General features: G+C 40.2%; 13 protein-coding genes and 1 pseudogene across 13 annotated transcripts; 5 read left to right on the plus strand and 9 right to left on the minus strand.

The window, feature by feature from the left end:
• Positions 1-907: 907 nt before the first annotated feature.
• LOC138928567 (histone H2A) lies at positions 908-1,282 on the minus strand. Its single transcript, XM_070285801.1, has one exon. The coding sequence runs from the start codon at positions 1,280-1,282 to the stop codon at positions 908-910; it is 375 nt and encodes a 124-aa protein (XP_070141902.1).
• A 224-nt stretch (positions 1,283-1,506) lies between these two features.
• LOC138928568 (histone H2B) lies at positions 1,507-1,878 on the plus strand. The gene has a single exon (XM_070285802.1). The coding sequence runs from the start codon at positions 1,507-1,509 to the stop codon at positions 1,876-1,878; it is 372 nt and encodes a 123-aa protein (XP_070141903.1).
• A 463-nt stretch (positions 1,879-2,341) lies between these two features.
• Positions 2,342-3,202, minus strand: LOC138929649 (histone H1-like). The gene has a single exon (XM_070289063.1). The coding sequence runs from the start codon at positions 3,166-3,168 to the stop codon at positions 2,419-2,421; it is 750 nt and encodes a 249-aa protein (XP_070145164.1). The 5' UTR covers positions 3,169-3,202; the 3' UTR covers positions 2,342-2,418.
• A 3,915-nt stretch (positions 3,203-7,117) lies between these two features.
• On the minus strand, positions 7,118-9,404 carry LOC138928569 (rho GTPase-activating protein gacZ-like). The gene is made up of 4 exons (XM_070285805.1): positions 8,675-9,404; positions 8,142-8,465; positions 7,206-7,367; positions 7,118-7,140 (listed from the first exon to the last, which is right to left on the minus strand). The coding sequence occupies exons 1-4, from the start codon at positions 9,402-9,404 to the stop codon at positions 7,118-7,120; spliced, it is 1,239 nt and encodes a 412-aa protein (XP_070141906.1).
• Positions 9,405-11,722: 2,318 nt separating this feature from the next.
• LOC138928571 (histone H3) lies at positions 11,723-12,133 on the minus strand. The gene has a single exon (XM_070285812.1). The coding sequence runs from the start codon at positions 12,131-12,133 to the stop codon at positions 11,723-11,725; it is 411 nt and encodes a 136-aa protein (XP_070141913.1).
• Positions 12,134-12,392: 259 nt separating this feature from the next.
• LOC138927925 (histone H4-like) lies at positions 12,393-12,724 on the plus strand (annotated as a pseudogene).
• Positions 12,725-13,416: 692 nt separating this feature from the next.
• On the minus strand, positions 13,417-13,856 carry LOC121502572 (histone H2A). Its single transcript, XM_041776261.2, has one exon. It carries the CDS (start codon positions 13,837-13,839, stop codon positions 13,465-13,467), a length of 375 nt encoding a protein of 124 aa, XP_041632195.1. The 5' UTR covers positions 13,840-13,856; the 3' UTR covers positions 13,417-13,464.
• Positions 13,857-14,019: 163 nt separating this feature from the next.
• Positions 14,020-14,435, plus strand: LOC138928572 (histone H2B-like). Its single transcript, XM_070285814.1, has 2 exons — positions 14,020-14,042; positions 14,081-14,435. Exons 1-2 carry the CDS (start codon positions 14,020-14,022, stop codon positions 14,433-14,435), a joined length of 378 nt encoding a protein of 125 aa, XP_070141915.1.
• A 535-nt stretch (positions 14,436-14,970) lies between these two features.
• On the minus strand, positions 14,971-15,755 carry LOC138929650 (histone H1-like). The gene has a single exon (XM_070289068.1). The coding sequence runs from the start codon at positions 15,718-15,720 to the stop codon at positions 14,971-14,973; it is 750 nt and encodes a 249-aa protein (XP_070145169.1). The 5' UTR covers positions 15,721-15,755.
• Positions 15,756-17,459: 1,704 nt separating this feature from the next.
• LOC121502589 (histone H3) lies at positions 17,460-17,870 on the minus strand. The gene has a single exon (XM_041776281.2). It carries the CDS (start codon positions 17,868-17,870, stop codon positions 17,460-17,462), a length of 411 nt encoding a protein of 136 aa, XP_041632215.2.
• Positions 17,871-18,129: 259 nt separating this feature from the next.
• LOC138927927 (histone H4) lies at positions 18,130-18,495 on the plus strand. The gene has a single exon (XM_070283374.1). The coding sequence runs from the start codon at positions 18,161-18,163 to the stop codon at positions 18,470-18,472; it is 312 nt and encodes a 103-aa protein (XP_070139475.1). The 5' UTR covers positions 18,130-18,160; the 3' UTR covers positions 18,473-18,495.
• Positions 18,496-19,432: 937 nt separating this feature from the next.
• On the minus strand, positions 19,433-19,872 carry LOC121502603 (histone H2A). Its single transcript, XM_041776300.2, has one exon. It carries the CDS (start codon positions 19,853-19,855, stop codon positions 19,481-19,483), a length of 375 nt encoding a protein of 124 aa, XP_041632234.1. The 5' UTR covers positions 19,856-19,872; the 3' UTR covers positions 19,433-19,480.
• A 207-nt stretch (positions 19,873-20,079) lies between these two features.
• On the plus strand, positions 20,080-20,460 carry LOC121502606 (histone H2B). Its single transcript, XM_041776303.2, has one exon. It carries the CDS (start codon positions 20,080-20,082, stop codon positions 20,458-20,460), a length of 381 nt encoding a protein of 126 aa, XP_041632237.2.
• A 476-nt stretch (positions 20,461-20,936) lies between these two features.
• Positions 20,937-22,019, minus strand: LOC138929642 (histone H1-like). Its single transcript, XM_070289046.1, has one exon. The coding sequence runs from the start codon at positions 21,761-21,763 to the stop codon at positions 21,014-21,016; it is 750 nt and encodes a 249-aa protein (XP_070145147.1). The 5' UTR covers positions 21,764-22,019; the 3' UTR covers positions 20,937-21,013.
• Between the last annotated feature and the right edge of the window lie 2,893 nt (positions 22,020-24,912).

A 24,912-nucleotide genomic window follows, 5' to 3' on the forward strand; every position in this document is an offset into this window, starting at 1 on the left:
TCGGGACTCATTTACGAGGAAACCCGTGGTGTTCTGAAGGTGTTTTGGAGAACGTGATCCGTGATGCCGTCACCTACACTGAACCGCCAAGAGGAAGACCGTCACAGCCATGGACGTCGTCTACGCCCTGAAGAGACAGGCCGCACCCTGTAACGGTTTTCGGCGGTTAAAAATCAGTACAGTCTGTACTTCTCAACAATCGGTCCTTTTCAGGACCACCACTTAATTTCATAAAAGAGAAAAATTATCAAGTTTATTTCGCATATATCTTAACATTGAATATTCTAGCCCAAGAATGGAAATATCTTTATTTGAATGGTCGGGGTTTCCGTAGGAAGACAATCACATCTTTAGGTAGCGTAAACTGTCTTGCAATGACAATGTTCATTGTCCATGTCCTGNAATTTCTCTGACGACTGTACTATTGGTTTCTGCATAGCGATAACCAAAAAATATAAATATTATATGTATATTATATATAACAAATTTATTTATTATATAATTATTAATATTGTTTAAACTTAGCTAGGCATATTTGAAAATGTAAGTTTCTTTTAAAATAGTTTGGTCGTCCTGAAAAGGACGTTTGGGTTTGAGTTTGTTTTTATGTACAAGGTTGCTGGCACGCTTTTTGAACGCTTAAGCCTTCTCGGTCTTGTTTCGTTACTGGAATTTCTCTGGCGACTGTACTATTGGTTTCTGCATAGCGATAACCAAAAATATAAATATTATATGTATATTATATATATATAAATTTATTTATTATATAATTATTAATATTGTTTAAACTTAGCTAGGCATATTTGAAAATTTAAGTTTCTTTTAAAATAGTTTGGTCGTCCTGAAAAGGACGTTTGGGTTTGAGTTTGTTTTTATGTACAAGGTTTCTGGCACGCTTTTTGAACGCTTAAGCCTTCTTCTCGGTCTTCTTGGGCAACAGAACAGCCTGGATGTTGGGCAACACACCTCCCTGGGCAATGGTGACGCCGGAGAGCAGCTTGTTTAACTCTTCGTCGTTGCGGATGGCCAGCTGCAGATGACGCGGGATGATCCTCGTCTTCTTGTTGTCACGAGCAGCATTGCCAGCCAACTCGAGAACCTCAGCGGCCAGATATTCCATCACGGCAGCAAGGTAAACTGGAGCGCCGGCACCGACGCGCTCGGCGTAGTTGCCCTTGCGGAGCAGACGATGGATACGGCCGACAGGGAACTGAAGTCCGGCACGGTTGGACCGGGACTTTGCCTTTCCCTTAACTTTGCCACCTTTTCCACGACCAGACATTTTCTCTTATTTCACTTTATTCACTGCACACACACGAAGAACGAATGTTGCCGGCTGCCCAGCTTGTCACGAATTTATACTTTTAGTTCTGCCTGTGCGTTCAGTTAGGGGTGGGTCGCCTTAGACCTGAAAACATTGCTTGAAAAAAAGTATAAGAGCGAACACCCAAGCCCGACTGTTATGAAAAGTGAGTTAATCGCAAAGTGAAGTGAAGTGAAAAAATAATGCCGCCTAAAACCAGTGGAAAGGCAGCCAAGAAGGCTGGCAAGGCCCAGAAGAACATCACTAAGAACGACAAGAAGAAGAAGCGGAAGAGGAAGGAGAGCTATGCTATCTACATCTACAAGGTCCTGAAGCAGGTCCATCCCGACACTGGCATTTCCTCGAAGGCGATGAGCATCATGAACAGCTTTGTGAATGACATCTTCGAGCGCATTGCTGCCGAGGCTTCTCGTCTGGCGCACTACAACAAGCGCTCGACCATCACCAGTCGGGAAATCCAAACTGCTGTTCGTCTGCTCCTGCCCGGAGAGTTGGCAAAGCACGCCGTCAGTGAGGGAACCAAGGCTGTCACCAAGTACACCAGCTCCAAGTAAATTTCCCCGCGGATGCGGAGAAGCATTAAAAAGGCCCTTTTCAGGGCCACAAAAAGTTTTACCAAAGAATCTGAATTTTCAAAAGCCTAATTTTTCTTTAAATATATAAAGCTTCCATTTTAAAACCAAAAGCTGTCCTGTAAAATATAAAATCTATTTCGAATTAAAATTTTCCTGGAATAGTACAATTTAAATGTGACCCCTTTAAAAAATTTGGAAAAAAAAAGTAATTCTACCAAAAAATCGACTTAGATCGATATGCTGACCAAAAATTAATATGGTTTATAGGGTCGGACATGACTCTTGACTGCGATACGCTATTTTCCTCCGAAAATTAATTTATTAGTATTATTATTTATTATCAAATATATAAATACTTCTGGGTTTTTAAGGAAGCGGGAACACTATTTGTAATTTTAAAAAATTGATAATTTAGCTCTCTTTTAAAAAAGTTTTGTAGCCCTGAAAAGGGCTTGTTTAAATCAATTTCAAATTTCAGATTTCGAAATCTAAAATTGCCATAATTAAGATTATCTTAATTTACTTCTTCGACGCCGTGGTCTTGGCTTTCGGCTTCTTAGCGGTAGCCGGAGCAGTTGCTTTCTTCACTGCCTTCTTAGGCTTGGCGGACGCTGCTGCCTTGGCCTTCGGTGCCTTGGCTGCCTTTGGCTTCGCGGCGGCCGGCTTAGCCTTTGCTGCTGCTGGCTTTGCCTTTACGACTCCAGTTTTCTTGGCATCCTTGGCCTTTGCCTTCTCAGTTTTCTTCTTCTCGGCAGTCTTCTTGGTGGCAACGGCCTTCTTAGCCTTGGGTTTCTTGTCAGCAGCTCCGGCGGCTTTCTTTGCGGTGGCTCCGGCTTTCTTGGTGACTACCTTCTTGCTTTTGACTTTTTTCTCAGCAGCCGCAACCTTTGGCTTGGGCTCCTTTTTGGCAGAGGCCGACAGTTTGAAGGAACCAGACGCACCCTTTCCCTTTGTTTGGATCAGCTTTCCATTAGCCACTGCGGACTTCAAGTACTTCTTGATGAATGGAGCCAGTTTCTGGGCGTCGCATTTGTAGGTGGCAGTGATATATTTCTTGATTGCCAGAAGCGATGAGCCACCACGCTCCTTCAAGTTCTTGATGGAAGCATCCACCATTTGTTGAGTTGGCGGATGTGATGGTGGAACTGCTGCCTTCTTGGCCTTGGTAGCTCCTGAACCAGATGCCTTTTTGGCGGCCACCTTCTTCTCAACTGGCGCTGGTGGGGCAGCCACTGGGGACGCGGATGTTGCCACTGCAGAGTCGGACATTTTTGCTTCACTAATTATTTTCGAAAGCTAACGAAAAACACTTTTATTTGTATAGAAATGGCGCGAGCAGTTCAGTTCAGTTCAGGTTTATTTGTCATTTTGGTCTTAAGGCTAACATTTTTCCTTATTTTAAATATTTATAATTAAGTGACAAGCTTAGTATAATTTCTTTTAGGTTTGTGTTATATTGCCTCGTGCTATGTTGCTTATCAAGGCGTTAATTACTTTTGTGTTTTTCAATGGTACATTGTTTAAAGCATTTTTGTTTTTGATTTTTTTCGAGATCACTTTTGTGTGTTTACGTTTATTTACTTATTGGGGAAAAACTTTTTTGAGCAAAACCCAGTATGCGCTTGATGTTTTTGTGTGTTTACTAAATCTAAGATTAAAACTATGACTAGATATTAGGGGGGGGGGGGGGGGGGGGGGGGAGCTATTTACAGGGGAGGAGGTAGAAAACGGAAAAATAAAAGGAAACGAAAAATAATAATGATAATGATAATAATTAATAATATTAATACTAGTAATTAATTAACTTAATTAATTGATAGTTTAATAATTGAGATTATAATTGTTGTTTTGTAATTGTACTTATTTCCTATATATATGTATGTATATATGATAATAGTGGTAAGTTAAGATAGATAAAGGGTAACACCAATGTATAACTTATTGATTTATTGAAAAGATCAGGTTTTCTGCCGTTAAACGGTTTAGATTTGTACTTTGTTTCCTGTGGTAAAATACTAAATTGTTATTTACATCATACACCAGCCCGAGTTCTTTAAGCTGTTCTAAATATTTCACATTTAAGTTGTAGGGTGAGTGGTCAACTCTGAAACGTTCTTGCTTTACACTCTCTTTGATTAGTGGATTTTCACTGTTCATGTTGGCCCTAATAAAATTTTCAATTATACGAAAACTGTGTACGTCCGCGCGTTTTATGTTTGTCAGTTTGTATAGTTCTTTGTTGTTAATGTAATGTCTTGTTATAGGGTCACGGGCCTCTGCTCCGATCGCTCTTCTTATTAGTTTTCGTTCAAACACTCTTAATTTTTCCATTTGATTTGATTGCACAGCAAACCAGCCAATATGGCCATATGTTAGAGTCGGCTGTACAATCTTTTTATAAATGAGAGCCTTTATTTTGGCTAATTTAGGGTTTGATGGGTAACCCCAGTCTCTGGATAGCGATCCAAAGACATTATACATTTTTGTAATGCGCCCTTTTGCCTTATTTAGCGTGTTTGTGATGTGCCTATCAAATTTTAGTTTATTGTCATACAGGATTCCCAAATATTTCAACTCATCGTGCATATTAATTGATATGTTTCGATTTATATATATCCGGGGTTTGAAATGTCTGGCGTTCTGCACCAAGTCTTTTAGATTTTTCCCTAGGATGTAGCAACCAGTACATTTATCTGCGTTTAGTTTCAATTTCCACTTTTGGAAATAGTGACTGAGCTGATCCAAGTATTGGTTTAGATCAAGCTCAGCACTCGCTATACGCGCTCCTGACGCTAGCAGTAATACGTCATCTGCATATATAAGTGGTTGTATGCTAGCAGTTGAGTTCGAGCCCTGACTACGGCGAAAGGATGGAAAATCTGCCAAATAGATGTTATATAGTATGGGTGAAAGCAACGAGCCCTGCGGTACACCAGCAACTACATTTCGCAGTAATGACCTATTCATGCCATCCTGACTGGCAACAAAGAATGACCGATTGGTTAAGTAACTATAGATGATTCTAGTTATGTGTGGATTGAATCCCTGTAATTCATGCATCTTGTAGATAAGACCGTTTTTCCAAACAGTGTCGAAAGCTTTTTGAAAGTCCAAAGCCACCGCTATGGTTGGCTTTCGTTCGATCAGTTTGCCGTATATGAAAGAGTTTGCCACGGCTAGTGCATGGTCTATGGATAGACCATCTCGAAAACCGAATTGGAAGTCTCTTAATATTGGATTTCTATCCAAGTGTTTTTTTCAATTTCAATAGGAGGAATCTTTCGAATAATTGGCTTACTGCCGAGAGGACTGTTATTGGTCTAAAGCTTTTTAGTTTTTCTTTGTCATTGTTTGGTTTAGGTATGGCTACGACACGACCACATTTCCAATTACTTGGGAAATGCCCCATATTATAGCAGTGGTTGAAGAGTTTTGCTAGATGCTCTAGTATCAGCCAATTGCAACGTTTTAACAAATAATTGCTCGTGCCGTCTGGCCCAAGAGTTCGCTTATTATTGCTGTCTCTAATAAAATCAAATAGTTGGCTGGCGTTGGTGAAACCGATATCATCGGCACCCTGCCATTTGCCATCAGCTGTCTGAGTTGGGCTGAAATTAACTATATTTTGCTCCGACAACTGTGTTGCAAAGACTTCATTGACGAAGTTATTGACAGTTGCGGAGTGCCTCTGTTGCTGTTGTTGTTGCAATGGGCGGCTAGTTATTTGAGAATTGTTTTGTTTATGTGCCTGCTCAAAGTGCCAGGCGAGGGCATTTACTTTGCCAAACGACGATGAGATTAGATCTGATGTATCAAAGTCAATCATTGATTTTTCAGCTGGCGTTAAACGTATGCTATGATTACATTCAGATGCTGGATCCGAGGGTAAGAGTTTTCTTAGGCTTATGTCCCTAGGTTTAATATCTAGTACCTTTCGCTCAATGAATCTAAGATGAGATTTTTCAATCTCATTTTCAATAAGTATAGACAGTTCAGAGATCATACATCTGATGACACCGCCTTCACGATTTGTCATCGTTAGACGGCGTCGGTGTAGCCGTCGTTTGAGCAAACGACGATAGCTTATTAGTTTGAGGCAACGCTTATTTAGTTCAATTATTTTCTTTGGCTTGGACAGGTTAAACGATCGCTTGGGGATTGCTCTCTCATTGTTTAGTGCCATATTAAATGCATCACTCAATTTGGTCACATGCTCGTCAATATCGTTTGCACTTAGATTTGTTGTATTTGATATTTCAGCGATATTGTTTAGAACAATTGTGTTCCATATTAAGTGATTCATTTTGGCAAAATTTAGAGTTTTTTTTTTGATCTAACTGGACTGGTTGGAAACGATCGATTGGTATATCAGCGATAATACCATAGTGATCTGATGTAAAGTCACCTATTGTTGGACAGTTTAAGCCATAGTTTAGTGGCAAATCTATGGATGATATGAACAAATCAATGGATGAATGATTGCCATTGATGGGATTGAGACGTGTTGGCCCCCCAGTTGGACGCAACAACAAGCCGGGCTGATTGCTTATCCACTTGAACAAGACTTTGCCAGCCTCATTCAAATGATAAACGCTATGTGTTGGTACATGCCAACTGGGATGTTTCGCGTTCAAGTCACCACCAATGACGATTTGCGAATTTGGTGATGCATTTGTTATATCTGCCATTAGCGAATCCAAGTCTGACACAAGCAAGGGTTCAGGGGGACGTTTGTACAGCGATACGGCGACTAATGTTTTTCTCAGAGCTGACAACGATGACGACGATGGAGCTGATTTTGTTTCAAATGTCAATTCAATTGCTATAGCTTCAAGGTATTTAAGCGGCTTGAGATTGATGGGCTTGTATTTGATACCGTTCTGTATGCATATAGCTACAGATGTGCATTTGTTTTCTGGTTGTATTGACAGTGATCTGCGCATGCTACTGGTATCAGTGGCTCCGATTTGTTGTCGAATGAATTGATATTTCGTTAATTTCATCTGATGCCGGCGATTGAGTCTATGCTCAGCAATGAGCATCAGAAATGGACGATAATGGTTTAGTAGTTGATCAAATTCATGTCTTTTTTGCAATGAAACAATTGAGTTGACATTCTGAAACATACATCGTAATCTACGCATTCAATGGAGTGGATACTGACATAGACATTTGCATTAGGAAATCTAATAGAATTTGTTGTTTTTGTTTTTTAATCTCACTTGGATTTGTTGTTGGTGTCTGAATATTTGTATATTTGCTTACAGTGTTTTTCATTACGGTTAGGCAATGAAATATGTCTGCACCGAAAAATTCAAGGGCATCGCTATTTAGATTATTGAAAAGGGAGCTGGGGTTGGTGTTATTATTGTTCTTATTGGTACTTTGTGTAAGGTTTGACTTGTGCGGAGTTGCGAGTCTCGCCTCCATATGCTTTCTAAGCGTTGGATTTGAGGTTACAATGCGACCTGAATTGGCATTTGAATTGGAATTTTGGTTCAGATTTGGATTGAATAGAGATGCAAAGGATTTGCCATTTTGTATTACAGAGTTGATACGGTTATTTGTTTGTGCTCGTCGATTATTTTCAGTCTCTTTTCTTTCTTTTAGTTTTTTAAGGATATCGATGCGAACTTGACATATTTTGGCGTTGGCCGTGTGATTACCCCCACAGTTCACGCATTTGACGTTACGAATTTGTTCCCCATTTTCGTCAAGTTCGTTTGTTTTCTGTACAGTACATTGTCCGGGTGGATGTGTATTTGTGCATTTTACACAGCGATGCGGCATATTGCAATTGGCCGCTGTATGAGTGAATCTTTGGCAATTGTAACATTGCCGAATTTGGTTTTTATTCTTCCTAATACCCTCGATATTTATTCGACAATTTAGTAATGTTTTTAATTGTAGGACCTGTTTAATGTGTTCTGCCTTATCAATTTGAATAAGCCAGAATTTGTTTTTAAAGATTTTGATTGAGGTGATATTTACATTTGGGAGTGAGTCGGCTAGTGCCGACTTTACATCTTCCATTCCGTACGATTGTATGGGTAGCTTTTTGATGATTAATGAGTGATACTTTAACTCGTCGGGGGTGTATGTGTAGTAATTGCATTTATTTATCTTTAGTTGTTCTTTTGTTTTTATGAAATCTTCTAGTTTGTTTACTTTAATGTTGATTAAATTTTTATTTATAATATTTAAAACAAAGGTGTTATCCCTGATTATCTTTCTTAACATACCCGTAATTGCTTTTGGTTCTGCATTGTAGACTGCTATTATCGGCATCTTGGTTTTTATAGCTGCTACTGCTGCTGCTGTTGTTGATTGCTGCTTTTGTTGCGCCGCCTTAAATGCTGCTCCAGTTGAAGATTTAGCGGCCGCTGCTGTTTTAGCTGCTGCTATTGCTGATGTAGATGTAGACTTTGTTGCTGCCGCTTTCGCTGATGCCGCTGCTGCTCGCAGTGCAGCTAGTCGCGGCCCCAGAATTTCATCCATTTCGGCGTCATCATCATCGTCGCTGTCGATGTAATTGATGTTTCCATCGTCGTCGACATCCATGGACTCTGCAGGAGGGCTCTGCCCATGGATGTTGTTGCTGCTTTTGTTGATTTTTATTTTGTATTTGTTTGTAGATGAATTTGGCTGTGCGGGAGGGCTCTGCCTTTTGTTGTTGTTTTTGTTGTTGTTCTTTTAACTATTTTTCCGCTGTTGTTGTTGCTATTGTTGTTTCTATAGTTGCTGCCGTTGCTGCTGCTGTTGTTTTCGCCACTACCCATAAGTGTTGGGAATTCGGCGTCATAGTTGCAAATGTCTTCATTGGCTTCAGACATTTCGTCGTCTTCTTCGTGGTCATCTTCGAAGAGTGGTGCAAACTTGTTGCCTTCGAATTGCTGGATGTTGCCAGCTAGCCCCAGGCTAGCCAGCTGCTGTTTTATATTGGAGCCTCTTTCCACGTTTGCCAGACGTTGGCGCAGTAGGTAGATCTCCGTGCGGAGGCTGAGTAGCTCCTCCTTATCGATGAGGACTTTGTCCGTGTTGTTGTTGTTGTCGATGCAGCTGGTGCAGCCGTTGCTGCTGTTGTTGGTTTTCGGAACGGCATTGTTGTTGTTGTTGTCGCTTTCGTAGTGGATGCCATCGTTGCTTCCGTTGTGGAGGCCGTCGCTGATCATTCCGTCGTCACTGCTGCTGCCGTCGCTGCCACTGTTGTTGGCGCTTGACGTAGCTGCAGACGTGTCGCTGTGATGCTTCCTCTTACCCCTTTGTGTTTGGTGGGGGAGGGTCACACTAATCGTTTCGTTGATGCTTGCCGCTGCTGGTGTCGCAGAGAGTGCCAGCGCAGCGTTTGTTGTTGTTGCTTCCATAGTGGCTGCGGCCGCAGTTGAGGCAGCTGCACTGGTTTGTGTGGCAGGAGCCGTCGATATGCCCTCACCCTCGGCCATATCAGCTTGGTGGCCTTTTTTCGGGCTCTTGGGACTTTTTGGAGTTTTATATTTCTTGCCCATATAGGGGCTGATGCGATGATTTTTTTTAATTTGCTTTTCACACTTTATGTATGCGCTGGTAGCTGGCGCACATGGCTCACCAGTTAACGGCGAAAATGCCACAGCCGAGGGCGCGTGCCCAACGGTGTCGCCCGTCTCACTTGCACTCGTATTTGCAGGTTCCAGATTTCCCGCACTCGGAGCTAAGGTACTCTCCCCCTTACATTGGGGGATCACGCTTGCGCTCGCACCGATTAACTCGCTCGTTACACTCGCGTGCGATTCTGGTTGGTTCGCTACACAACCATCAACTGTGGGAGCTTCGTCTCTCTCCAGTGTCTCCTTCACTTTTCCACTATATTCTGTCTCTTTCACTTTTCAGTATGATTCTGTCTCTTTCTTTCTTTTTCAAATCACTTTTTCTCTTTTTCACTTTTCCACTTTTTCACTTCGGTCACTCAGTCAAGTTTACTCAGTTTATTACTCAGTCAGCGGATGTTGCCACTGCAGAGTCGGACATTTTTGCTTCACTAATTATTTTCGAAAGCTAACGAAAAAACACTTTTGTTTGTATAGAAATGGCGCGAGCGGTCTAGACCCGACGTCCCTCGTTGATATGAGAATCGAGGAGGAGAGCAGTATAACTATGTGCTTGGCAGCGCTCATTTACGTTGCCTATGTTTGATCGATGTGCAGTTTTAATTTCTTCTTTTCTCAATGTTATATTTTTAAATGGTAGAATGTTTTAATTATTTTAAGCACTTAAATGTTTCATAAAACATGTTTAGTTATTTTAATGTGAAATTATTGTTTGGATCATTTTGTAAAAGTGTCTGAAGTTCAAGATTTGCATTTTTGACCAAAACATTTCGTGAAAAATCATCTGTTAAAATATTAAAATTTATGAATATTATGAATATTTTTTAGAAAGAGTGAAATTTGAACCTTTTACTTGCGGGAACACTCAAAATATTTTCGTTTTAAACAAATTATGGTATTTTTTGACCACTTTAAAATTGGCCTTTCATACATAAATTGTCGGCTTTCTTGGTACTTTCGGGTATGGTTTTGGCTACCTAAAAAATATTAATATTTTAAAATATATTAGTTTTTGTCAATTTTGTAAAATAAATAGGACACATGTTTTAGTTAATAAAAGTTTAAACTGAATTTATGCATTTGTTTCTTGGAAATGGCCTATTATGTTCCCCATACAACGTTCATATTCGAGTTTTCTTGAGCACAGTACCCAAGGAGACGGGAAATTAAATCTTTTAAGCATTTAATTTGATGGATTTTTAGTTTATAAGTGTAATATTAATATCTTAAGAAAAATAGAAAAAACAAATTGATTTGTTTTTTATTACTTAAATAAAATGTTCAAATCAAGCAGTTTGAATACATTTATTTCGAACTTAATAACTTAAGTAAATATTTTATTTATTTATTATGAAATTAACGCGTAATTCAAATTGCGCGAAATTTTAGTTTAGCTATACCAACTTCAGGCCTTAAGGGGGATATACATGTAAACGGTCAAAATGTAGACATTTTTCGTGAATTTTTTAATGTAGGAAATAATTTCCTAAGGAAAAATGCCATTTTCAGGTAATCAGATTTCACTTCCCACCCTCTTAAAAAATAGTAATACTCATTTGTATTACCCGCATTTAGGTTCAAATAGAAGATAATTTCATGCTGATCATAATAATTTTTATTCACTCCGATATGTTACATAGTTTTTTGTGAATCGTGCCCATAGCATAGGTAAAAATGCAAAAATTTTAAGCAGAGAAAAATACGTTTAACACTTATATACCTTGCGTATATAGTTGATTTGAGGCACTTGGAGTTGGAATTCGATAATGAAACTTACACAGTATATTCTTTAAGTAACAAACTATTTTTTAAACCAAAAAAAATTTTGGTTTACATGTATATCCCCCCTTAAGCTAATTAAAGTAAATATACTGGATTGTGTTTGATTAAAACCACATCAATTTGATAAAACACGGTACAATTGGTTTTTTAATATACCTTTTTAATCTTTTAAAAATTCCCTGAATTAAAATAATATAAATGTCCCTACATTCCGTAGATACCAATAGAGTATCGCACTATCTAAATAATTGTAAATATTTGTATTTATATATTTTAAGATCGATCTCTGACTATAAGATATTTAACCATAAAAACGCAAAACCGGGAATGTTTTATTTGTAGTATATAAATTATATATGAAAATGTATAATCTCTATTATAAATATGTTTGTGGTCCTGAAAAGGACCGATTTGTACAAAATGTATTGACGCTATTTGCTAGTCGAAGCAATCTCAACTTAAGCACGCTCGCCACGGATACGACGGGCCAGCTGGATGTCCTTGGGCATGATTGTGACTCGCTTGGCGTGGATGGCACACAAGTTGGTATCTTCAAAGAGACCAACCAGGTAGGCTTCGCTAGCTTCCTGCAGAGCCATCACGGCCGAGCTCTGGAAGCGCAGGTCAGTCTTGAAGTCCTGAGCGATTTCACGCACCAAGCGCTGGAAAGGCAGCTTGCGGATCAGCAGCTCGGTACTCTTCTGGTAGCGACGGATCTCACGCAGAGCCACAGTTCCGGGGCGATAGCGATGGGGCTTCTTCACACCACCGGTGGCTGGGGCACTCTTGCGAGCGGCCTTGGTTGCCAGTTGTTTGCGTGGCGCCTTGCCACCAGTCGATTTGCGAGCGGTCTGCTTGGTACGGGCCATTTTATATTCTTCTTATTTTCACTGTCTGTCCACTGTTTACTTCACGAGTCTGAAAACACAATAAACGAGCTGCGCATTGCCTACCCTCTTATATAGCAAAACGTGGAGGGTGGAAAAGAGAGAGCTAGTCGAAGCACATGCCATTTCGTTTGTCGAGCACAGAGCGAGAAGGCCATAGCGTTCGGGCTCGCTCGTGCAGAGCAGAGTTTAGGTATAAATAGGAGCGGCCGACGCGGCTTCTACATTAGTTCAGTGGTGACTTTCGAAGTGTAAAAATAAAATAGTGAAAAATGACTGGTCGCGGTAAAGGAGGCAAAGGCTTGGGAAAAGGTGGCGCCAAGCGTCATCGCAAAGTGCTGCGTGATAACATCCAGGGTATCACAAAGCCAGCCATCCGTCGTCTGGCTCGGCGTGGCGGCGTGAAGCGCATTTCGGGACTCATTTACGAGGAAACCCGTGGTGTTCTGAAGGTGTTTTTGGAGAACGTGATCCGTGAACACTGAACACGCCAAGAGGAAGACCGTCACAGCCATGGACGTCGTCTACGCCCTGAAGAGACAAGGCCGCACCCTGTACGGTTTCGGCGGTTAAAAAATCAGTACAGTCTGTACTTCTCAACAATCGGTCCTTTTCAGGCCCACCACTTAATTTCATAAAAGAGAAAAATTATCAAGTTATATTTCGCATATATCTTAACATTGAATATTCTAGCCCAAGAATGGAAATATCTTTATTTGAATTGGTCGGGGTTTCCGTAGGAAGACAATCACATCTTTAGGTAGCGTAAACTGTCTTGCAATGACAATGTTCATTGTCCATGTCCTGGAATTTCTCTGACGACTGTACTATTGGTTTCTGCATAGCGATAACCAAAAATATAAATATTATATGTATATTTTATATATATAAATTTATTTATTATATAATTATTAATATTGTTTAAACTTAGCTAGGCATATTTGAAAATGTAAGTTTCTTTTGAAATAGTTTGGTCGTCCTGAAAAGGACGTTTGGGTTTGAGTTTGTTTTTATGTACAAGGTTGCTGGCACGCTTTTTGAACGCTTAAGCCTTCTCGGTCTTGTTTCGTTACTGGAATTTCTCTGGCGACTGTACTATTGGTTTCTGCATAGCGATAACCAAAAATATAAATATTATATGTATATTTTATATATATAAATTCATTTATTATATAATTATTAATATTGTTTAAACTTAGCTAGGCATATTTGAAAATGTAAGTTTCTTTTGAAATAGTTTGGTCGTCCTGAAAAGGACGTTTGGGTTTGAGTTTGTTTTTATGTACAAGGTTTCTGGCACGCTTTTTGAACGCTTAAGCCTTCTTCTCGGTCTTCTTGGGCAACAGAACAGCCTGGATGTTGGGCAACACACCTCCCTGGGCAATGGTGACGCCGGAGAGCAGCTTGTTCAACTCTTCGTCGTTGCGGATGGCCAGCTGCAGATGACGCGGGATGATCCTCGTCTTCTTGTTGTCACGAGCAGCATTGCCAGCCAACTCAAGAACCTCAGCGGCCAGATATTCCATCACGGCAGCCAGGTAAACTGGAGCGCCGGCACCGACGCGCTCGGCGTAGTTGCCCTTGCGGAGCAGACGATGGATACGGCCGACAGGGAACTGAAGTCCGGCACGGTTGGACCGGGACTTTGCCTTTCCCTTAACTTTGCCACCTTTTCCACGACCAGACATTTTCTCTTATTTCACTTTATTCACTGCACACACACGAAGAACGAATGTTGCCGGCTGCCCAGCTTGTCACGAATTTATACTTTTAGTTCTGCCTGTGCGTTCAGTTAGGGGTGGGTCGCCTTAGACCTGAAAACATTGCTTGAAAAAAAGTATAAGAGCGAACACCCAAGCCCGACTGCTATGAAAAGTGAGTTAATCGCAAAGTGAAGTGAAGTGAAAAAATAATCCCGCCTAAAACCAGTGGAAAGGCAGCCAAGAAGGCTGGCAAGGCCCAGAAGAACATCACTAAGAACGACAAGAAGAAGAAGCGGAAGAGGAAGGAGAGCTATGCTATCTACATCTACAAGGTCCTGAAGCAGGTCCATCCCGACACTGGCATTTCCTCGAAGGCGATGAGCATCATGAACAGCTTTGTGAATGACATCTTCGAGCGCATTGCTGCCGAGGCTTCTCGTCTGGCGCACTACAACAAGCGCTCGACCATCACCAGTCGGGAAATCCAAACTGCTGTTCGTCTGCTCCTGCCCGGAGAGTTGGCAAAGCACGCCGTCAGTGAGGGAACCAAGGCTGTCACCAAGTACACCAGCTCCAAGTAAATTTCCCCGCGGATGCGGAGAAGCATTAAAAAGGCCCTTTTCAGGGCCACAAAAAGTTTTACCAAAGAATCTGAATTTTCAAAAGCCTAATTTTTCTTTAAATATATAAAGCTTGCATTTTAAAACCAAAAGCTGTCCTGTAAAATATAAAATCTATTTCGAATTAAAATTTTCCTGGAATAGTACAATTTAAATGTGACCCCTTTAAAAAATTTGGAAAAAAAAAAAGTAATTCTACCAAAAAATCGACTTAGATCGATATGCTGACCAAAAATTAATATGGTTTATAGGGTCGGACATGACTCTTGACTGCGATACGCTATTTTCCTCCGAAAATTAATTTATTAGTATTATTATTTATTATCAAATATATAAATACTTCTGGGTTTTAAAGGAAGCGGGAACACTATTTGTAATTTTAAAAAATTCATAATTTAGCTCTCTTTTAAAAAAGTTTTGTAGCCCTGAAAAGGGCTTGTTTAAATCAATTTCAGATTTCGAAATCTAAAATTGCCATAATTAAGATTATCTTAATTTACTTCTTCGACGCCGTGGTCTTGGCTTTCGGCTTCTTAGCGGTAGCCGGAGCAGTTGCTTTCTTCACTGCCTTCTTAGGCTTGGCGGACGCTGCTGCCTTGGCCTTCGGTGCCTTGGCTGCCTTTGGCTTCGCGGCGGCCGGCTTAGCCTTTGCTGCTGCTGGCTTTGCCTTTACGACTCCAGTTTTCTTGGCATCCTTGGCCTTTGCCTTCTCAGTTTTCTTCTTCTCGGCAGTCTTCTTGGTGGCAACGGCCTTCTTAGCCTTGGGTTTCTTGTCAGCAGCTCCGGCGGCTTTCTTTGCGGTGGCTCCGGCTTTCTTGGTGACTACCTTCTTGCTTTTGACTTTTTTCTCAGCAGCCGCAACCTTTGGCTTGGGCTCCTTTTTGGCAGAGGCCGACAGTTTGAAGGAACCAGACGCACCCTTTCCCTTTGTTTGGATCAGCTTTCCATTAGCCACTGCGGACTTTAAGTACTTCTTGATGAATGGAGCCAGTTTCTGGGCGTCGCATTTGTAGGTGGCAGTGATATATTTCTTGATTGCCAGAAGCGATGAGCCACCACGCTCCTTCAAGTTCTTGATGGAAGCATCCACCATTTGTTGAGTTGGCGGATGTGATGGTGGAACTGCTGCCTTCTTGGCCTTGGTAGCTCCTGAACCAGATGCCTTTTTGGCGGCCACCTTCTTCTCAACTGGCGCTGGTGGGGCAGCCACTGGGGACGCGGATGTTGCCACTGCAGAGTCGGACATTTTTGCTTCACTAATTATTTTCGAAAGCTAACGAAAAACACTTTTGTTTGTATAGAAATGGCGCGAGCGGTCTAGACCCGACGTCCCTCGTTGATATGAGAATCGAGGAGGAGAGCAGTATAACTATGTGCTTGGCAGCGCTCATTTACGTTGCCTATGTTTGATCGATGTGCAGTTTTAATTTCTTCTTTTCTCAATGTTATATTTTTAAATGGTAGAATGTTTTAATTATTTTAAGCACTTAAATGTTTCATAAAACATGTTTAGTTATTTTAATGTGAAATTATTGTTTGGATCATTTTGTAAAAGTGTCTGAAGTTCAAGATTTGCATTTTTGACCAAAGCATTTCGTGAAAAATCATCTGTTAAAATATTAAAATTTATGAATATTATGAATATTTTTTAGAAAGAGTGAAATTTGAACCTTTTACTTGCGGGAACACTCAAAATATTTTCGTTTTAAACAAATTATGGTATTTTTTGACCACTTTCAAATTGGCCCTTTCATACATAAATTGTCGGCTTTCTTGGTACTTTCGGGTATGGTTTTGGCTACCTAAAAAATATTAATATTTTAAAATATATTAGTTTTTGTCAATTTTGTAAAATAAATAGGACACATGTTTTAGTTAATAAAAGTTTAAACTGAATTTATGCATTTGTTTCTTGGAAATGGCCTATTATGTTCCCCATACAACGTTTATATTCGAGTTTTCTTGAGCACAGTACCCAAGGAGACGGGAAATGAAATCTTTTAAGCATTTAATTTGATGGATTTTAAGTTTATAAGTGTAATATTAATATCTTAAGAAAAATAGAAAAAACAAATTGATTTGTTTTTTATTACTTAAATAAAATGTTCAAATCAAGCAGTTTGAATACATTTTTTTCGAACTTAATAACTTAAGTAAATATTTTAATTATTTATTTATTTATTATGAAATTAACGCGTAATTCAAATTGCGCGAAATTTTAGTTTAGCTATACCAACTTCAGGCCTTAAGGGGGATATACATGTAAACGGTCAAAATGTAGACATTTTTCGTGAATTTTTTAATGTAGGAAATCATTTCCTAAGAAAAAATGCCATTTTCAGGTAATCAGATTTCACTTCCCACCCTCTTAAAAAATAGTAATATTCATTTGTATTACCCGCATTTAGGTTCAAATAGAAGATAATTTCATGCTGATCATAATAATTTTTGATTCACTCCGATATGTTGCGTATATAGTTGATTTGAGGCACTTGGAGTTGGAATTCGATAATGAAACTTACACAGTATATTCTTTAAGTAACAAACTATTTTTTAAACCAAAAAAATTTTGGTTTACATGTATATCCCCCCTTAAGCTAATTAAAGTAAATATACTGGATTGTGTTTGATTAAAACCACATCAATTTGATCAAACACGGTACAATTTGGTTTTTCAATATACCTTTTTAATCTTTTAAAAAATCCCTGAATTAAAATAATATAAATGTCCCTACATTCCGTAGATACCAATAGAGTATCGCACTATCTAAATAATTGTAAATATTTGTATTTATATATTTTAGGATCGATCTCTGACTATAAGATATTTAACTATAAAAACGCAAAACCGGGAATGTTTTATTTGCAGTATGTAAATTATATATGAAAATGTATAATCTCTATTATAAAGATGTTTGTGGTCCTGAAAAGGACCGATTTGTACAAAATGTATTGACGCTATTTGCTAGTCGAAGCAATCTCAACTTAAGCACGCTCGCCACGGATACGACGGGCCAGCTGGATGTCCTTGGGCATGATTGTGACTCGCTTGGCGTGGATGGCACACAAGTTGGTATCTTCAAAGAGACCAACCAGGTAGGCTTCGCTAGCTTCCTGCAGAGCCATCACGGCCGAGCTCTGGAAGCGCAGGTCAGTCTTGAAGTCCTGAGCGATTTCACGCACCAAGCGCTGGAAAGGCAGCTTGCGGATCAGCAGCTCGGTACTCTTCTGGTAGCGACGGATCTCACGCAGAGCCACAGTTCCGGGGCGATAGCGATGGGGCTTCTTCACACCACCGGTGGCTGGGGCACTCTTGCGAGCGGCCTTGGTTGCCAGTTGTTTGCGTGGCGCCTTGCCACCAGTCGATTTGCGAGCGGTCTGCTTGGTACGGGCCATTTTAGATTCTTCTTATTTTCACTGTCTGTTCACTTTTTACTTCACGAGTCTGAAAACACAATAAACGAGCTGCGCATTGCCTACCCTCTTATATAGCAAAACGTGGAGGGTGGAAAAGAGAGAGCTAGTCGAAGCACATGCCATTTCGTTTGTCGAGCACAGAGCGAGAAGGCCATAGCGTTCGGGCTCGCTCGTGCAGAGCAGAGTTTAGGTATAAATAGGAGCGGCCGACGCGGCTTCGACATTAGTTCAGTGGTGACTTTCGAAGTGTAAAAATAAAATAGTGAAAAATGACTGGTCGCGGTAAAGGAGGCAAAGGCTTGGGAAAAGGTGGCGCCAAGCGTCATCGCAAAGTGCTGCGTGATAACATCCAGGGTATCACAAAGCCAGCCATCCGTCGTCTGGCTCGGCGTGGCGGCGTGAAGCGCATTTCGGGACTCATTTACGAGGAAACCCGTGGTGTTCTGAAGGTGTTTTTGGAGAACGTGATCCGCGATGCCGTCACCTACACTGAACACGCCAAGAGGAAGACCGTCACAGCCATGGACGTCGTCTACGCCCTGAAGAGACAAGGCCGCACCCTGTACGGTTTCGGCGGTTAAAAAATCAGTACAGTCTGTACTTCTCAACAATCGGTCCTTTTCAGGACCACCACTTAATTTCATAAAAGAGAAAAATTATCAAGTTATATTTCGCATATATCTTAACATTGAATATTCTAGCCCAAGAATGGAAATATCTTTATTTGAATTGGTCGGGGTTTCCGTAGGAAGACAATCACATCTTTAGGTAGCGTAAACTGTCTTGCAATGACAATGTTCATTGTCCATGTCCTGGAATTTCTCTGACGACTGTACTATTGGTTTCTGCATAGCGATAACCAAAAATATAAATATTATATGTATATTATATATATATAAATTTATTTATTATATAATTATTAATATTGTTTAAACTTAGCTAGGCATATTTGAAAATGTAAGTTTCTTTTAAAATAGTTTGGTCGTCCTGAAAAGGACGTTTGGGTTTGAGTTTGTTTTTATGTACAAGGTTGCTGGCACGCTTTTTGAACGCTTAAGCGTTCTCGGTCTTGTTTCGTTACTGGAATTTCTCTGGCGACTGTACTATTGGTTTCTGCATAGCGATAACCAAAAATATAAATATTATATGTATATTATATATATATAAATTTATTTATTATATAATTATTAATATTGTTTAAACTTAGCTAGGCATATTTGAAAATGTAAGTTTCTTTTAAAATAGTTTGGTCGTCCTGAAAAGGACGTTTGGGTTTGAGTTTGTTTTTATGTACAAGGTTGCTGGCACGCTTTTTGAACGCTTAAGCCTTCTCGGTCTTGTTTCGTTACTGGAATTTCTCTGGCGACTGTACTATTGGTTTCTGCATAGCGATAACCAAAAATATAAATATTATATGTATATTATATATATATAAATTTATTTATTATATAATTATTAATATTGTTTAAACTTAGCTAGGCATATTTGAAAATGTAAGTTTCTTTTAAAATAGTTTGGTCGTCCTGAAAAGGACGTTTGGGTTTGAGTTTGTTTTTATGTACAAGGTTTCTGGCACGCTTTTTGAACGCTTAAGCCTTCTTCTCGGTCTTCTTGGGCAACAGAACAGCCTGGATGTTGGGCAACACACCTCCCTGGGCAATGGTGACGCCGGAGAGCAGCTTGTTCAACTCTTCGTCGTTGCGGATGGCCAGCTGCAGATGACGCGGGATGATCCTCGTCTTCTTGTTGTCACGAGCAGCATTGCCAGCCAACTCGAGAACCTCAGCGGCCAGATATTCCATCACGGCAGCCAGGTAAACTGGAGCGCCGGCACCGACGCGCTCGGCGTAGTTGCCCTTGCGGAGCAGACGATGGATACGGCCGACAGGGAACTGAAGTCCGGCACGGTTGGACCGGGACTTTGCCTTTCCCTTAACTTTGCCACCTTTTCCACGACCAGACATTTTCTCTTATTTCACTTTATTCACTGCACACACACGAAGAACGAATGTTGCCGGCTGCCCAGCTTGTCACGAATTTATACTTTTAGTTCTGCCTGTGCGTTCAGTTAGGGGTGGGTCGCCTTAGACCTGAAAACATTGCTTGAAAAAAAGTATAAGAGCGAACACCCAAGCCCGACTGCTATGAAAAGTGAGTTAATCGCAAAGTGAAGTGAAGTGAAAAAATAATGCCGCCTAAAACCAGTGGAAAGGCAGCCAAGAAGGCTGGCAAGGCCCAGAAGAACATCACTAAGAACGACAAGAAGAAGAAGCGGAAGAGGAAGGAGAGCTATGCTATCTACATCTACAAGGTCCTGAAGCAGGTCCATCCCGACACTGGCATTTCCTCGAAGGCGATGAGCATCATGAACAGCTTTGTGAATGACATCTTCGAGCGCATTGCTGCCGAGGCTTCTCGTCTGGCGCACTACAACAAGCGCTCGACCATCACCAGTCGGGAAATCCAAACTGCTGTTCGTCTGCTCCTGCCCGGAGAGTTGGCAAAGCACGCCAAGCACGCCGTCAGTGAGGGAACCAAGGCTGTCACCAAGTACACCAGCTCCAAGTAAATTTCCCCGCGGATGCGGAGAAGCATTAAAAAGGCCCTTTTCAGGGCCACAAAAAGTTTTACCAAAGAATCTGAATTTTCAAAAGCCTAATTTTTCTTTAAATATATAAAGCTTCCATTTTAAAACCAAAAGCTGTCCTGTAAAATATAAAATCTATTTCGAATTAAAATTTTCCTGGAATTGTACAATTTAAATGTGACCCCTTTAAAAAATTTGGAAAAAAAAGTAATTCTACCAAAAAATCGACTTAGATCGATATGCTGACCAAAAATTAATATGGTTTATAGGGTCGGACATGACTCTTGACTGCGATACGCTATTTTCCTCCGAAAATTAATTTATTAGTATTATTATTTATTATCAAATATATAAATACTTCTGGGTTTTAAAGGAAGCGGGTCCATTTCAACGGGAACACTATTTGTAATTTTAAAAAATTGATAATTTAGCTCTCTTTAAAAAAAGTTTTGTAGCCCTGAAAAGGGCTTGTTTAAATCAATTTCAAATTTCAGATTTCGAAATCTAAAATTGCCATAATTAAGATTATCTTAATTTACTTCTTCGACGCCGTGGTCTTGGCTTTCGGCTTCTTAGCGGTAGCCGGAGCAGATGCTTTCTTCACTGCCTTCTTAGGCTTGGCGGACGCTGCTGCCTTGGCCTTCGGTGCCTTGGCTGCCTTTGGCTTCGCGGCGGCCGGCTTAGCCTTTGCTGCTGCTGGCTTTGCCTTTACGACTCCAGTTTTCTTGGCATCCTTGGCCTTTGCCTTCTCAGTTTTCTTCTTCTCGGCAGTCTTCTTGGTGGCAACGGCCTTCTTAGCCTTGGGTTTCTTGTCAGCAGCTCCGGCGGCTTTCTTTGCGGTGGCTCCGGCTTTCTTGGTGACTACCTTCTTGCTTTTGACTTTTTTCTCAGCAGCCGCAACCTTTGGCTTGGGCTCCTTTTTTGCGGAGGCCGACAGTTTGAAGGAACCAGACGCACCCTTTCCCTTTGTTTGGATCAGCTTTCCATTAGCCACTGCCGACTTCAAGTACTTCTTGATGAATGGAGCCAGTTTCTGGGCGTCGCATTTGTAGGTGGCAGTGATATATTTCTTGATTGCCAGAAGCGATGAGCCACCACGCTCCTTCAAGTTCTTGATGGAAGCATCCACCATTTGTTGAGTTGGCGGATGTGATGGTGGAACTGCTGCCTTCTTGGCCTTGGTAGCTCCTGAACCAGATGCCTTTTTGGCGGCCACCTTCTTCTCAACTGGCGCTGGTGGGGCAGCCACTGGGGACGCGGATGTTGCCACTGCAGAGTCGGACATTTTTGCTTCACTAATTATTTTCGAAAGCTAACGAAAAACACTTTTGTTTGTATAGAAATGGCGCGAGCAGTTCAGTTCAGTTCAGTTCAGGTTTATTTGTCATTTTGGTCTTAAGGCTAACATTTTTCCTTATTTTAAATATTTATAATTAAGTGACAAGCTTAGTATAATTTCTTTTAGGTTTGTGTTATATTGCCTCGTGCTATGTTGCTTATCAAGGCGTTAATTACTTTTGTGTTTTTCAATGGTACATTGTTTAAAGCATTTTTGTTTTTGATTTTTTTCGAGATCACTTTTGTGTGTTTACGTTTATTTACTTATTGGGGAAAAACTTTTTTGAGCAAAACCCAGTATGCGCTTGATGTTTTTGTGTGTTTACTAAATCTAAGATTAAAACTATGACTAGATATTAGGGGGAAAAGGGGGGGGGGGAGCTATTTACAGGGGAGGAGGTAGAAAACGGAAAAATAAAAGGAAACGAAAAATAATAATGATAATGATAATAATTAATAATATTAATACTAGTAATTAATTAACTTAATTAATTGATAGTTTAATAATTGAGATTATAATTGTTGTTTTGTAATTGTACTTATTTCCTATATATATGTATGTATATATGATAATAGTGGTAAGTTAAGATAGATAAAGGGTAACACCAATGTATAACTTATTGATTTATTGAAAAGATCAGGTTTTCTGCCGTTAAACGGTTTAGATTTGTACTTTGTTTCCTGTGGTAAAATACTAAATTGTTATTTACATCATACACCAGCCCGAGTTCTTTAAGCTGTTCTAAATATTTCACATTTAAGTTGTAGGGTGAGTGGTCAACTCTGAAACGTTCTTGCTTTACACTCTCTTTGATTAGTGGATTTTCACTGTTCATGTTGGCCCTAATAAAATTTTCAATTATACGAAAACTGTGTACGTCCGCGCGTTTTATGTTTGTCAGTTTGTATAGTTCTTTGTTGTTAATGTAATGTCTTGTTATAGGGTCACGGGCCTCTGCTCCGATCGCTCTTCTTATTAGTTTTCGTTCAAACACTCTTAATTTTTCCATTTGATTTGATTGCACAGCAAACCAGCCAATATGGCCATATGTTAGAGTCGGCTGTACAATCTTTTTATAAATGAGAGCCTTTATTTTGGCTAATTTAGGGTTTGATGGGTAGCCCCAGTCTCTGGATAGCGATCCAAAGACGTTATACATTTTTGTAATGCGCCCTTTTGCCTTATTTAGCGTGTTTGTGATGTGCCTATCAAATTTTAGTTTATTGTCATACAGGATTCCCAAATATCTCAACTCATCGTGCATATTAATTGATATGTTTCGATTTATATATATCCGGGGTTTGAAATGTCTGGCGTTCTGCACCAAGTCTTTTAGATTTTTCCCTAGGATGTAGCAACCAGTACATTTATCTGCGTTTAGTTTCAATTTCCACTTTTGGAAATAGTGACTGAGCTGATCCAAGTATTGGTTTAGATCAAGCTCAGCACTCGCTATACGCGCTCCTGACGCTAACAGTAATACGTCATCTGCATATATAAGTGGTTGTATGCTAGCAGTTGAGTTCGAGCCCTGACTACGGCGAAAGGATGGAAAATCTGCCAAATAGATGTTATATAGTATGGGTGAAAGCAACGAGCCCTGCGGTACACCAGCAACTACATTTCGCAGTAATGACCTATTCATGCCATCCTGACTGGCAACAAAGAATGACCGATTGGTTAAGTAACTATAGATGATTCTAGTTATGTGTGGATTGAATCCCTGTAATTCATGCATCTTGTAGATAAGACCGTTTTTCCAAACAGTGTCGAAAGCTTTTTGAAAGTCCAAAGCCACCGCTATGGTTGGCTTTCGTTCGATCAGTTTGCCGTATATGAAAGAGTTTGCCACGGCTAGTGCATGGTCTATGGATAGACCATCTCGAAAACCGAATTGGAAGTCTCTTAATATTGGATTTCTATCCAAGTGTTTTTTCAATTTCAATAGGAGGAATCTTTCGAATAATTGGCTTACTGCCGAGAGGACTGTTATTGGTCTAAAGCTTTTTAGTTTTTCTTTGTCATTGTTTGGTTTAGGTATGGCTACGACACGACCACATTTCCAATTACTTGGGAAATGCCCCATATTATAGCAGTGGTTGAAGAGTTTTGCTAGATGCTCTAGTATCAGCCAATTGCAACGTTTTAACAAATAATTGCTCGTGCCGTCTGGCCCAAGAGTTCGCTTATTATTGCTGTCTCTAATAAAATCAAATAGTTGGCTGGCGTTGGTGAAACCGATATCATCGGCACCCTGCCATTTGCCATCAGCTGTCTGAGTTGGGCTGAAATTAACTATATTTTGCTCCGACAACTGTGTTGCAAAGACTTCATTGACGAAGTTATTGACAGTTGCGGAGTGCCTCTGTTGCTGTTGTTGTTGCAATGGGCGGCTAGTTATTTGAGAATTGTTTTGTTTATGTGCCTGCTCAAAGTGCCAGGCGAGGGCATTTACTTTGCCAAACGACGATGAGATTAGATCTGATGTATCAAAGTCAATCATTGATTTTTCAGCTGGCGTTAAACGTATGCTATGATTACATTCAGATGCTGGATCCGAGGGTAAGAGTTTTCTTAGGCTTATGTCCCTAGGTTTAATATCTAGTACCTTTCGCTCAATGAATCTAAGATGAGATTTTTCAATCTCATTTTCAATAAGTATAGACAGTTCAGAGATCATACATCTGATGACACCGCCTTCACGATTTGTCATCGTTAGACGGCGTCGGTGTAGCCGTCGTTTGAGCAAACGACGATAGCTTATTAGTTTGAGGCAACGCTTAATTAGTTCAATTATTTTCTTTGGCTTGGACAGGTTAAACGATCGCTTGGGGATTGCTCTCTCATTGTTTAGTGCCATATTAAATGCATCACTCAATTTGGTCACATGCTCGTCAATATCGTTTGCACTTAGATTTGTTGTATTTGATATTTCAGTGATATTGTTTAGAACAATTGTGTTCCATATTAAGTGATTCATTTTGGCAAAATTTAGAGTTTTTTTTTGATCTAGCTGGACTGGTTGAAAACGATCGATTGGTATATCAGCGATAATCCCATAGTGATCTGATGTAAAGTCACCTATTGTTGGACAG

Source organism: Drosophila kikkawai, chromosome 2L, assembly GCF_030179895.1.
Source record: "Drosophila kikkawai strain 14028-0561.14 chromosome 2L, DkikHiC1v2, whole genome shotgun sequence".
Taxonomy (NCBI): Eukaryota; Metazoa; Arthropoda; class Insecta; order Diptera; family Drosophilidae; genus Drosophila; species Drosophila kikkawai.